Source organism: Canis aureus, chromosome X (assembly GCF_053574225.1).
Source record: "Canis aureus isolate CA01 chromosome X, VMU_Caureus_v.1.0, whole genome shotgun sequence".
Lineage (NCBI taxonomy): Eukaryota > Metazoa > Chordata > Mammalia > Carnivora > Canidae > Canis > Canis aureus.
This window is the reverse complement of record NC_135649.1, coordinates 96,858,516-96,873,014: the sequence shown is the minus strand read 5'-3', so window position 1 is coordinate 96,873,014 and position 14,499 is coordinate 96,858,516. Positions and strand designations below refer to the sequence as shown.

At 36.2% G+C, this 14,499-nt stretch overlaps 1 protein-coding gene across 15 annotated transcripts in view; it reads right to left on the bottom strand.

Annotated features, from left to right (window-relative positions):
* Positions 1 to 14,499, bottom strand: part of DMD (dystrophin) — a 2,162,139-nt gene that overhangs the window by 1,286,657 nt on the left and 860,983 nt on the right. For all 15 annotated transcript variants that reach the window (XM_077887780.1, XM_077887782.1, XM_077887777.1 and 12 more), the window contains 3 exons: positions 13,432 to 13,614; positions 6,033 to 6,167; positions 3,861 to 4,010 (listed from right to left, as the gene is read on the bottom strand). In XM_077887780.1, the coding sequence (XP_077743906.1) occupies positions 3,861 to 4,010; positions 6,033 to 6,167; positions 13,432 to 13,614 (468 nt within the window). The remainder of the gene's footprint in view (positions 1 to 3,860; positions 4,011 to 6,032; positions 6,168 to 13,431; positions 13,615 to 14,499) is intronic.

Genomic DNA, 14,499 nt, shown 5'->3' with positions numbered 1-14,499 from the left:
GTCTCTGCCTCTCTCTCTGTATCTCTCATGAACAAACAACAACAACAAAAATCCAAACTTAAATGAACTTGGAATCAGTTGCCATCTACAAGTAACTATTTTTACTCTGATAACAGTGTAACAAGAGTGAGAGGCCAAAAGACCATTAGGAATCCCCTTTCCCATCTCCAGTCCTTCACACTGATATGAGTAGAGAGTGACTAAAGTGTTTGGGAAAGACAGTGGCAGTATTCAGAATTGTTTGGAAGATCCCTTCAGTAACCTCTACATTGACCTGCCCCACCATCACTTACTCGTCTTCAGGATCTGAGGGCGGGTAGGCTCTCCTACTCTAGACTTCTTTCCAATTTACAGACATGATCAAACATCCCCCCAACTTAAATAACAAAAGGTTTCCTACATACCCTCCTAGCTACCATCCCTCTCAGGATCTTTCTTTCTCTACACAGCCAAGCTCCTTAGAAGCATAGTGCAAACTTGCTTTCCTCCTTCCTCTTCCCTAGTATCTTCAATAATGCCCAGCACTGTTCTCTCTATCTCCAGGGAACTCCATCAAAACTGATCTGGGAAATGTTATGAATGATCTCCCATTTTTTCAATGCTGTCTTCATCTTACCAGGCCTCTCTAGTGTATCTGACATTTTTTTCATGACTTCTCTTTATAAACTGAGATCTCCTAAGCACCCTGCTTTTAACTTGAGTCTCCTTATACCTCTGTGACCATTTATTCTTATTTCCTTCATAAACACTATCTCTTCTGCTTTACATTTGATTTTGATTTTTTTAAATATTGTATTTATTTATTTATGAGAGAGGGAGGAGAGAAAGAGAGAGAGAGAGAGAAGCAGAGGGAGAGGGACAAATGGACTCTGCACTGAGCAGGAAGCCTGACGTGGGGCTCCATCCCAAGACCCTGAGATCATGATCTCAGCCAAAGGCAGACACTTAACTGACTAAGCCACCCAGGTGCCCCTGCCTAACCCTTGATTTTATGTATAATTCCTAAATTCTGTCCAGGATTGATTTTCTTTTGCTTTACCTGGATGATGTCATAAATGTTAAAGTTTTAACTAGCATTTGGCCTAGTAAATCCCACATCTGTATAATCAATCTGGATCATTCTAACTTTAGGGCTGTGTATCTCTCTTTTACTGAATTATGGAACATCCCTGGTACACACTCCATAAGTACTTTAGGAGATCTTGTTGATACCCTACCATATAACCCCTTAACCTCAATGGCTCTGAGTTCACCGGAAGCTATGATGGCCAGTTTCTGCAAGCACTGCTACACTATCACCTTAAGTACCCACATTTCTTTTTTTTTTTAAGATTTTATTTATTTACTAATGAGAGAGACAGACAGAGAGAGAGGCAGAAGCACAGGCAGAGGGAGAAACAGGCTCCATGCAGGGAGCCTGACGCAGGACTCCATCCCAGGTCTCCAGGATCACGCCCTGGGCTGAAGGCCGCACTAAACCGCTGAGCCACCCGGGCTGCCCAGTACCCACATTTCTTAATTTGATTGCCCTCGAGAGACCAGAAGTGAGGGATTTTCTGCACCCAAGGGCAATCCTCAAACAAAAACAGAGGAAAATGGGTGGATAAGCACTTCAGTTTCTATCAGCTCAGTGGGACAATTCTGAGTGTGCTCTGTGACACTGGCATTATACATGATTTCTGTAAAGCTCCTAGTAGGACCAGCACTGTCACTCACAGTGGGAACTGACTGATAAAAGTTTCCTTTATCAACCTTCCAAGCTTTCATTCCCCACTCTCCCCACTCCCTCACTCGTCCTTCTTGGTATTATCTCTCAAATTAACTACTAGTGCCTACGTCCTTGACTCAGGGGTAGCTTTTGGTTGGTATCAAACATAAGCAGGCACTTCAGGATCAATGGAGATAAAAAGTGACATGTGATTTTTCACCTCCAAACTTGCTTTTTTTCTTATTTTCTCAATTTTGTTTATGAAAAATAACAGCCATCCAGTCACTTGAATCAGAAACCTATATGCTCTTCTAGATTTTTTATTTTCACTGTACTATCACAACTGCCCTTGTCTTCAACTGAGCTAAAAATACCACTTCTTCCTTGGTCTCACTACCTGTGCATACCACCTACTCTCCACAGTCACTGCAGAAGTAATATAATCTTATTTTGGCACCTCTCTTCTCCTTCCCCCTTACATTTTTTTAAAGATTTATTTGAGAGAGAGAGAGAGAATGAGAGAGAGAGAGAGAGAGAGAGAGAATGAGCAGGAAGGGCAGAGGGAGAGAGAATCTCAAGCAGATTCAACACTGAGTGCTAAGCCCAACACAGGGCTCGATCTCACAACCTGAGCCAAAACCAAGAATCAGATGCTCAATTGACTCTACCACCCAGATGACCCTTCATTCTTACATTTTAAACCCTTTCAAAAAAAATAAATAATAAATAATTTTTTTAAAAAAAATGAATAAACCCTCATGGTTCGCTGGGTGTACAGTTATGGACCAGGCTGTGTGAGAAGCATTGAGCTCCCTCAGCAACCTTGCTGGTGCCTATTTACTCAGGTCTACCTTCAGACACTCTGCCAGCTGTACCTTACACTCGAGCAAAACCAAATGGCTTGCAGATGTGCAGATATAACTAGCTTCATACTTCCAACTGCTTGCATGTGGAGGTCTACCTGTCTGGAACTTCCCTCCTACACCTGTCCATTTGGCTATCTCCTACTCTAGTTCACAGGGCTGCCTGTGCCAGCTCAGTCAGTAGAGCACACAGCTCTTGATCCCAGCATTGCGAGTTTGAGCCCCATGTTGGGTGTAGAGATCCTTGAAAAAACTTTTTAAATCCTAAAGAAAAAATAAAATAAAATGTTGCTCACAATGAATTTTCTCTAGGAAAGCTACCCCAGATGCCTTCCTCTGTTCACCACAAAGGGTGTGTGCCCTTTTTCTGTGTTCTCTAATCCTCTGTGATAACTTTTAACACAACTTTTGGCATCTTATAAGGATAGCATTTGTTTTTCTGTTCTGAACACACTAAGAAATCAGTGAATTTTTGCTTAACTACTCAGTGTCTATGAGTTCTGATGGAGAGGGAATTTTCAGACTTACCACCTAACCTTAGAACATTGTCTCAAATGTTACAGACACATTTAGTAAATGGATACAAAATTAAACTTCATTATAATCCATTTGTTCTTTTTGACAAGTAATCCATTCTTGATTTAGGAAAGTATATGCAAAACACTATTTGGGAGCAATATATGTCATTTTCTCAAGTTTGAAAACATTTAGAAAAACACATGGTGTAATTTTTAAATATGAAAACTCCTCTGTTATATATGAATTAAAGCTCTTTAGTATGACATGGGAAGAATAAACAATATCTAGGGTACTAATAAAATCACACATATTACTGACAGGTTACACATGACCATAACATGTGTGTGCATGTGTTGAGAAGGACAGGGGGAGAGGGAGAAAGAGATGAGGATATCTAGACATCTAGATATCTTGTGTAGGGAAAAGAATTCTGTAGTCAGATAAGATCTGACTTTTGTTTTTTTTTGTTTTTTTTAAGATCTGACTTTTGAATACAAGATTAACTACTGTTTGTGGACCTGAGCACATTACTATATTTGGTATGTCTTGGTTTCCTGGCAAAATCCACCTTTTTATAATGTTTTTGTAAGATAAAATATTAGAAGACACATACAAATAATTTTTACCCTTATGAGGCTTGTAACAATTTTTAAAACCTGGAAGCCAAGCTAATATTTAAAGTATTCTTCATTTTATCTGAGAGGCCTAAAAGCATTTGCTAGATATTTATGCAAATCATTTCAACAGATTTTTCACTCTTATCATCATACCTCTTCATGGAGTTCTCTCCAACGAGAATTAAATGTCTCAAGCTCCTCATTGATCAGTTCATCCATGACTCCACCATCTGTCAAGGTCTGTGCCAATATGCGAATCTGATTCGGGTTATCCTCTGAATGTTGCATCAAATTTTCAAGCGACTGAAACACATTTGTAATAATTACTATTTCCCTTCTTTTCCTAAATATACTGAATGAACAAATGCTCAGTATCTTCCTATTTACATACCATTAATTTAAAAAACAATTTAAAACAATACCTAATTGGGGTGATAAAACAGGAAAGACCATCGTTACTTAAAAAATATAATATTTGTGCATTTATATCTTCATGAGCTTGTGGCAGGATGGCGGACTGGGGCACTTTAAAAATTATCCTCAGCCACCTTTTTCTTTGATGTCCTCTAGTCTTAAACCTGGGAAGGTAAAATACTCAATTTCTTCACTTCTCTTATAGCTAGTGATGGCTAAGTAACATGATTCCGAACAATATACAGAGGTAGAAGTTCAAGAGCAGAGTTTCCTTTCCCAAATTTTTTTTTTTAAAGTACAACCTCCAGAAGAAATTCCTTTGCCCTTCATACTTTTTACACACACATACACACACACACACACACACACACACACAGATTTTAAGTGGAACAGCCATTTTTTGGATGGAAAAATGATAAAAGATGAGAATGAAGTCCTTTAATCCAATCATTTAATAGGCCTTTGTTCTGGCCACCATCCTACTGATGTACTGCATGTGCTTCATCTTTTCTTGGAAGATGCATCACATTGCTGATTCACAAGGAATGCTTGGTCAGTTAACACCTCTGATTAGCACAAGGCCAATATCACAGTCCACTTGAGACTAGTCTCATTGTTCTTTGATACCTCTTCAGGTTTTACAATAAGGAAGTTAGATATATGATGTTTAGGTTTCTGATGTAACATTCTAGAATTGCAATACTATCAAAAGAAATCTTTTACCTTTTGTTCACATCTTAATTTATATACCTTATTACAGCCCATTTACACAGGGGTTGCATTGCAAATGACCCTATATACAATATATATGGCAAAACTACGTATTCATTATACATAATGGGTTAGCCAAAAGTACAATAAAATGCATAGAAAGGAAATGACTATTATTAGAAGTTCACATAAATCGACATTTATACCTGCCAATTCCTTCAAATTTTACTTTTTAAATGTCTTCAAGATAAAACTTGAAAATGTACTAACATTCTGTAGTACTAAAATGTATGAACATTTTAAAGACATATTCCTAACATCAAAGCATGTGCATTTAATACTTCATGACATTTTGTAAGGTTTAAATGCATGCTTTTAAATAACTTAAAAGTAGGTTTCAGTTCAACAAATGTAGCTTTTAAACTGGAAATAATGTTTTATTTATTTTTTTAATTTTTATTTATTTATGATAGGCACACAGTGAGAGAGAGAGAGGCAGAGACAGGCAGAGGGAGAAGCAGGCTCCACGCACCAGGAGCCCGACGTGGGATTCGATCCCGGGTCTCCAGGATTGCGCCCTGGGCCAAAGGCAGGCGCCAAACCGCTGCGCCACCCAGGGATCCCGGAAATAATGTTTTATATGACCATCCTGTTTAGCTCTACTCTGATGGAGCAAAACAGTACATTTGCAGTCTGTGTGGGTCTGTGGTAGATTTAGAGAGGTAAAGAAAAGTGTCAACATAGAACTTTATAACACAGAAAAAGGCAAGGATGCCTGGGTGACTCAGTGGTTGAGCATCTGTCTTCGGCTCAGGATGTGATCCCAGAGTTCCAGGATCGAGTCCCGCATGGGGCTCCTGCATGGAGCCTGCTTCTCCTCCTTCTGCCTCTGCTTGTCTCTCTCTCTCTCTCTCTCTCTCTCTCTGTGTGTGTATGTATCTCTCATGAATAAATAAATAAAATCTTTTAAAAAAGAAAAGAAAAGAAAAAAGCAGATGTCCTCTGAATTATTTAAATCTTCTTCAAAACCTTGAGGCTGAAAGGTTTACAGAAGAAACAAAGGCTTCATCCAAATAACCAGTGTCAAGGAAGGCAAAGCTACTACACTATCTGTACTGTTTCCTTTGCAGTTCTCTTCTACTTGGTCCTGGGTGTCCACTGCATATGAATTATTATCATTTTGATTAATTCACAACTTACTTCAAGCACCTCGGCGATTTCCTCGGCTCCCCCAGAAATATTTTCAGTGGTTTTAAGCTTGACTTCTACTTCACTTAGCCACTTGTTTGCCTTCTCCAAGTAGGACAATAACTCATGCCAGCACGCCCAAACTTCCTAAGAAAGAAATACATATCACAGATGAAATGTGTGATGGAGAAGTGACTGTGAGCTTTTGGAATTTTCATTTTTAAAGCTTTGAAAATAGAACAGGTTTATTTTATATTGCTCACCTTTCCTTTGCAGTAGATATTTAAAAATGCAACTAGTCATGTTGATCAGCTATTATGTTTATAATTACTAATCATCAAGGAAATATTTTATGACAAAAATTAATTAAAGAGTCAGGGATTTTACTGTTTTAAATAAAAATGCATCAACATTATAGTCTAGAAAATAAAAAATAAAAGCATACATAAAAATGCAAAATGTATATATATATATATATATATATATATATATATATATATATATATATACACACACACACACATAACATCTCAAAACATTATCCATGACCACTTTTCTGTGAGTTCCTTTAAACTTCCTTCCTTTCAGGGCAGCCCTGGTGGCTCAGCATTTTAGTGTCGCCTTCAGCTCAGGGCCTGATCCTGGAAACCTAGGATCGAGTCCCACATCAGGCTCCCTGTGTGGAGCCTGCTTCTCTCTCTGTGTCTCTGCCTCTCTTTCTCTCTCTCTGTGTCTCTCATGAATAAATAAATAAAAAAACTTAGAAAAATAAACTTCATTCCATATGTAATTTGATAGCTAACATTAAAGTACAGATTTAGCTCCAGTGCCCTTTTCACTAAATCTTACATCATACAATTTTTCTGCATTACTCAGAACACATATATTTAATGAAAACCTAAAGTTTAAGTGGCTGTATTTTTGTTTTCTTAATAATCAAAACTTATTGGGTAGTTAGACTATTTTTGGTTTTGTTCACTATTATAAATATAGTGAACATCAATATGAATATGGATTTCCCCATTATTTCAAATTATTTCCTTGAAGTGTATTAAGAGGAATATATAACTAATAACTATTTCAAGGATGCTATTTGATATGTATTGAAAAATGATTACTGTAATACACAAAATAAAGCAAAACTTTAAGACCGCAACCAGAAAATACAGAAGAGTATTTTATAACCTTGGAATGGAAAAGGATATCTTAAATAAGACATTTTATAAAAATAAAACAAAACAAAAAACAAAACAAAAAAAGAATGCATTTGATTACAATAGAATTAAACTCTTCTATTTATCAAAAGGCACCATAAAGAAATTGAAAACCAGCCTCAAACTTGAAGTAAACAATTGCAAAATTTGTAACAGAGTAAGAACAGAATGCCATCAAGTCAATTAAAAGGTGAAGAGACTTCCCAACAGAAAATGAAAGGAAAACCTAAACCAGCATTTCAAAGAAAAAGATATATATGCATATCAAAAAAATATATGAAAATATGTTCAACCCCATTAGCAGTCAGGGGAATGTAAGTGAAGATTACAACACGATATTTATACCACGTTGACCAACAGAAATGAGAAATCTGACAGCTGTAAGTGTAAGAGAAGATACACATTAACGAAAACTTGTATTTATTGCTGGTTGGTAATATTAGAATGGCCATTCTGGAAAACAATCTCTCATTCTTAGTCAGGTGAATATTCACATACCCGACAATCCAGCCACTTCACTTTTACATACATATCCCCAGAGAAATTCCTTTGTGTGGACAACAAAGACAGTTCAGAGGTTGTTCATTTCAGCACTTTTTGTAATAACCAAAATTTGGAAAACAATCTTATGTCTGCTAACAAGAGAATGTATAAATACATTGTACACATTTGAACAGAGAATACAGAAGTAAAAATGAAAATTTCATTACACAGAACAACATGGATGAGTCTCAGACACAAAAATGTCAGGCAAAATGGGCACATCCTAGAAAATAAATATTATAGGATATGATTTTTTTTGTAATTCTTGAAACAAGCAAAATTGAGCAACATATTATTTAGGTGTTCATATGAGTGTGATAAAACATTTTTAAGGCAAAGAAATAGTAAAGGTGAATTCCTGGATTATGGTTATGTCTATTGGGTAAAAAGCAAGAAGATGCAGTAGAGGACAAGAATACAAAAATGATCATTTTCCATTAGATTTGAGATTGCAAATATTGGACAAACCTATAAATACTGTAGTACAACCACTACTCCCTGCAACTACCACCTCAGCGCCACCAAAAATAAAGCCAAAGAAGGAAGTTTTATTTTAGGAGAAACCAAAAATTCGATCAGATTTCCCATATTTTCACTTTGCTTATACCCCTTGCAAATGATGAAGGACATTCCCTCTCTACTTGATGAAAAGTGGCAGTCTAACCTGTATCACCACATACAAAGACTTGCTTGGTATTTTATGTACAGTTTATTACAGAAAGTGAAATTATGTATTTTGCTTTAAAAAGTGATAGAAATCTTAAATCTGGGTCATTTCCAGCTCCTGCTGGACTACAGACTGTCTTACTTCTGGGCAAAGATCCCAGTGGGAAAATATAAATATCTCCTTAAATACCCGAGGGTACTTTAGAGCTTTGAAAATAAGGAGATGTGATTGGTAATGTGTCTTATTAACTTTGGTGCAGATTGAGGTAATGAACTACCTTGCTGATTTAACCATCAAGATGGATGGCCTCTTCTGTCCCAAACGCATCTGAAGGACACAGCTGGAGAGGCTGAATGTACTGGCTTTACAAGTCACCTTTGCAAAATAAAATGTAGTCTTGCAGCCTAAATTGGAGCTAAAAGCCACTCAGAATAACTGTTAAGCTTAACACTTGGAAATCACAGAATTCACAGTGGCTTTGAAGAAATTACAAATGAAAAAGGAAACTGGAAACTTCCATTTAAAATGGTAAATGGAGCTTATGTGGTTATCTCCCCCACCCCCTGCTTTCATGATACTGAAATGCTGGGTAAAATATTAAGGAAAACATTTAAGTTCATGGCTGCTCTGTGAAATATGAAAATCCTCCCATAGCAGAAACAAAGAGGGAAGTCAAGTGCATGCAGAGGTTGGGAGGCCAAGTTTAACAAAATACTGGCATATCAGAACACAGTATATTATATAAAAGCTAGGGTATTCGACACTAACTTGGGATGAGAAAAGGGGCACTGGTCTCACATATTCCAGGGAAATGTAAGAGCATAAAGCTGTGTGCTACTGATCCTGGAAACAAAACTATAAAATCCCCATCCCAAAAAATTAAAAAAAAATAAATAAAATAAAATAAAATAAAATAATAAAATAAAATAAATAAAATAAAATAAAAAATAAAAAATAAAATAAAATAAAATAAAATAAAATAAAATAAAATAAAAAATAAATAAAAAATAAAATCCCCACCCACTGGAGTAAAAGGGATTAGCAAAGAAGATGAGAATCATTTGGATTTTAGTTGAGAAATAAGGATTCACCCAAAGAAACTGAAATCTAAGTTTATATTAAACAAGAGAGTAGAACATAACATTTCTAGAACTCTGGTAGGAACATTAAAAAAAAAAATACTCGTAAGGATCCTCTGGCAGCCCAGAGCAGAAAGGATTTCCAGTAAAAAACAATTCTGACTACAAGTGAGCTCAAAACCAAAAAAAAAAAAATATAATCCATGTTTGGAAATTTGCTGCCATTTGAGGCAGTGAGTAGTTTTAATGAATGGTAAAATTTGCAACTTATAATCTAAAGATGACACAACTGTAAGAAATTTTATAATAAATAACTTTAGCCTGGTATTAAAAGTTGCCAGTAAGATCTTCTTTCTTGAGACAGGCAACTAGAGTTCATACTTAAGAAATATTCATTTGGGGAATATAAAAAATAGTGAAAGGGAATAAAGGGGAAAGGAGAAAAAATAAGTGGGAAATGTCAGAGAGGGAGACAGAACCTGAGAGACTCCTAACTCGGGGAAACGAACTAGGGGTGGTGGAAGGGGAGGTGGGCGGGGTGTGGGGGTGACTGGGTGACAGGCACTGAGGGGGGCACTTGATGGGATGAGCACTGGGTGTTATTCTATATGTTGGCAAATTGAACACCAATAAAAAATAAATTTATAAAAGAAAAGAAAAGAAAGAAAGAAAAGAAAAGAAAAGAAAAGAAAAGAAAAGAAAAGAAAAGAAAAGAAAAGAAAAGAAAAGAAAGAAAGAAAGAAAGAAAGAAAGAAAGAAAGAAAGAAAGAAAGAAACTAAAGGGTGGGCAGCCCGGGTGGCTCAGCGGTTTAGCACCGCCTTCAGCCCAGGGCATGATCCTGGTGACTGGGGATGAAGTCCCACTTTGGGCTTCCTGCATGGAGCCTGCTTCTCCCTCTGCCGTTCTCTCTGTGTCTCTCATGAATAAATAAATAAGATCTTTGAAAAAAAAAAAAAGAAAAGAAACTAAAGGACTAGGTTCCTGATATTCTCTGTTAAAAAAAAAAACCTTCAGTCATATGTTTTAACAAGCTGTGGTTTAAACAGAGAGGGCTAATGGGGAGGCTGGTGGGGGGGATATGAAGAGAGAACTGAAAAGTGAGGTAATTTTTAAACATATTTTATCTTTTAAAGTAATCTCAACACCCAATGTGGGACTTGAACTTACAACACCAAGATCAAGAGTTGCATGCTCTACAACTGAACCAGTGAGGTGCCCTTGATGCAATTTTTTTCTCATCTTTTTACTGTGGTGTTTAAGGGAAACCCATATGGTCCCTTTTCTTTATAGGACCTAAAATAATATCGCTCATCAAATGGACAGGTACATTCAGAAAGAGTTGGTTGGCATGCATTCCCTACTGAGCTGCTGGTATGGCCAAAGAGGAAACAAGACAACTCTTCCAAGTTTCTGAGTGGTGAGAGTTTTGAAAGATGAGATCTGCCAGAGCTTGCTGGCTAAGCTGAAATGTGGTGGGGAAATAAGAAACCAGGGCATCATGGAACCATGGGTTTAAATGATGTAACTTTCAAGAGAATTTGGTTTAAGCCTACTGGCAAGAGTCAGCCTGAAATTTTGTTGAATACTCCAAGGTACCATGAATGAATAGATCTTTTTTGTTGCCGGGCGGGGGTAGGGTGGGGTAACAGTCTATATGAATAAGGATCCCCAGCAGACATCAAGTCTACAGAGAACATCAAGTCTACAGAGAACAAGTCCTCTAAGTGGTGATAACCTATAGAATCTGGTGACAACATACTCATCGTCACAGATGTCCATGCATGTTAATAAAAGGGTATAGCCACTGTGACCAACAAAGAAAAGGACATTGATGTGAAGAATGTATTTTCCACTCATTATCCTCCCTTCAATCAACACTATACAATCACTATCCAGGAACTGAGTGGGAGGAGGGGATGCTAAAAAGCATTTTTTCTCACTCTCATCTTTGCATAAATCACTGAAGCCAGAGATTAATCTAAACTAATGGAAGATATTAACCAACTATGAGATCAAAATTTAAATAAGACTAAATTTTAAACTTAAAAGTGAATGAAGAGTCATGGGATCAGACTGCAAAACTGATTAAGAAGCCAACTACTAGGCAGAAAATGAGACTTGATATGGGTGCTTATAGTTATTGGAAAACCAGAACTTGCTCATGCTCATTACTCACTGAGACTTCTCAACAAAACAGTTGGCATAGGTTTAAATTGCTTAACAAAAGGAAGAAATAGAATTAATTATGCAAAAGCAGGAGATTACATAAAAAAGACAAATTTTCAAAATAACTAAGTAAAAATATTAAGAATTGGAAAATAAGGTCTTTGAAAAAATACAAAATCATATATACATGTGTATATAGGTAGATGTTGTACATAGAGATGAGTATATTTATACAGAAATAGTCAGTTGAAGAGATAATTTGAGAACTAGAAGACAAATTTCAGATAAATACATAGAATCCCATAGACAGACAGATATATAGAAAATATTAAAGGGAAGCCTTTATATAATAGCAAATGATGACAAATGGTAGCTACACTTGTAGTGAGCATAGCATAATGTATAGAGTTGTTTAATCACTATGCTGTACACTTGAAGCTAATGTAACATTATGTGTAAGCCATACTCAGAGAGAGAAAAAATTTGCTGTATCAGTGCTGGGAGCTACAGAAAATAAAACAAAGAATGGAAAAGAAAGGGTGAGATGACACCAAGTTCCACCAAGTCAGAACTAATTCACCATTAGATTACGTGAGGGAGGGACTTTTTGTAGATAGGAAATTGCTTTTTGACAATATTTAAATGAAACTCTTAAATATTTTCTTATGTTCTCAATTTCTTTACATCACTATTATCTTTGCTTCCTATTGCTCATGTTGTTCATGTAAAAGATAGGCTAGTCCATCAGAAACTGATTTTGGGATATGTTTTCTAAAGGAACCTTTTATTTTTATATTAATAGAATTTTCAAGACTATTGAGCTATCCCTCTATTTCTCATGTGCAATTACACTTACAACCTCTATCTGTATTGAAGTCATAAAGTCATACCATCCCTTTTTATTCCCTATCCACTGGTTTGGGATATATATGAATTCTTTATCAACTATGTTCATTGAGATGACTCAGTTCATGGAGGGGGGTGCATAATTTACAATCCAGCCAGTAAGCAGTATCTAGCAGCATTGGCTTATGGTGCTAGATAAAGTTTTGTGCTCCTTGACACAATCCTTAATTAGTAAATGGTATTTTCAAGTGAATTCTTTATCAACTATTTTCAGATAATCATAATCTAAGGAGTAAAACATGTAGAAAGGATAAAGCAGTACTTGAGATAATACATAAATACAATGTAAAATGTCCCCTTAAAAGTGCTAGACAACATGACTTGTGAAGAAACCTACAGTGCAGAGCGATTAGTAGAGACAATAATAATAAAACATACCTTGCCAAAAATACCTTTCTGATAAGATACTTAGGATTTTATGGACACTCAAATATATGAAAGAATAAAGACTAGTTTCTATAAATCTTGAGAAAACTGATGTATAACATTTTTGCGACCTAATAATAATGGTAACAAGAAGATTTAGAACTATTACTGCTCACATCTAGTGGGCACTAGGTGAAGTACTTTACATAGGATAGCTCATGTAATATTCTCAACACCCTATGAGACAGGTCATTTTTGTCTGTTTCATAGACAGGGAACTGATTTATACAATGGAAGCAACTGGCCCAAAGTCTCAAGCTTGTAAGTGCCTCTATGAAGAATGTGGGCCTAAGAGTTTTACAGCAGTGTTTCTGCTCTGAATCATTGTTTTATCATGTTTGAATTATTATGCTTCACATAGGATCATAAGTTTACACATAAGTAATAAAGATCAAGAAAAGCAACTGACTTCCAAGGTCTTGCATTTGCCATTGAGCCTGGTGCAGAGCCACTGGTAGTTGGTGGTAAGAGTGTCAAGTTCCTTTTTTAAGGCCTCTTGTGCTGCAGGTGGAGCCTGAGCTATGACACTATTGACGGACTCAGTTAGGAGTTTCACTTTTGCTTCTTTTTGCTGGGCCTCTTCTTTAGCTCTCTGAAAAATAGAGAATGCTCTCTTACTTGATAAGCAAGGCAATGGATTTATTTCCAAAATGCATTCCTAGATATCACATACTTTCTTCCCCACAAGATCCCTGTTAGGAGATTAAGAAAAAATAAATCCAATAGTGATTACAGCCACTTCCATAAATTTAGATTTAGTTAAAATTTGAAGTTAGAAGGAAAAAAAATTATCATCAGAATGTAGGATCCTCTTTAATCAGAGTGCTGGGCAAAGTAGTCAACATGTAGGTATATATTTGTGGTGTGCTCTCTCACCTTCTTTCATATACATGGTGTTTGTATGCATATATACACACATACATGCACACACATACATGAGACAAGCAAGAATCAAGTATTTCAATACTAACAAAAATATCCCATATTCTAGAATTGAAATCATTTCTAAATTACTCAAATAAATGATTAATATTGAAATTAGTACAGATACCATTATTTAAATCAAAAGATAATTAATATAGAAAAGTCTTATTAATGCTACATCCAGGGCCATGTTTTGAGAAAGAAAATTCTATTCAGTAACTGAACACATACAAGGGAGAGAGGAGAAGAGAAGCCCCTGAAATGAGGGACACCGTCCTGATACTCAGCTATGCCTTTGGTCTTCTTCCATGGACCATAAATTGTTTCACAGAATATCGACATCAGTCAAGGCTACTTTGTTACCATTGTGGATCATGACAACCATACCACTATACTCCATAATCACATTAGAATATATACAAAGCACAAACACTGTCCAAACTGTAAAATACCTAATACTTCCATGTCCCCATTAATATGAGTCTCTGCTGCTTCTTTATTAATTATACCTTCAGCCCCACTCTAGTCGTCCTTCCTTCTAGGACAGATTTAT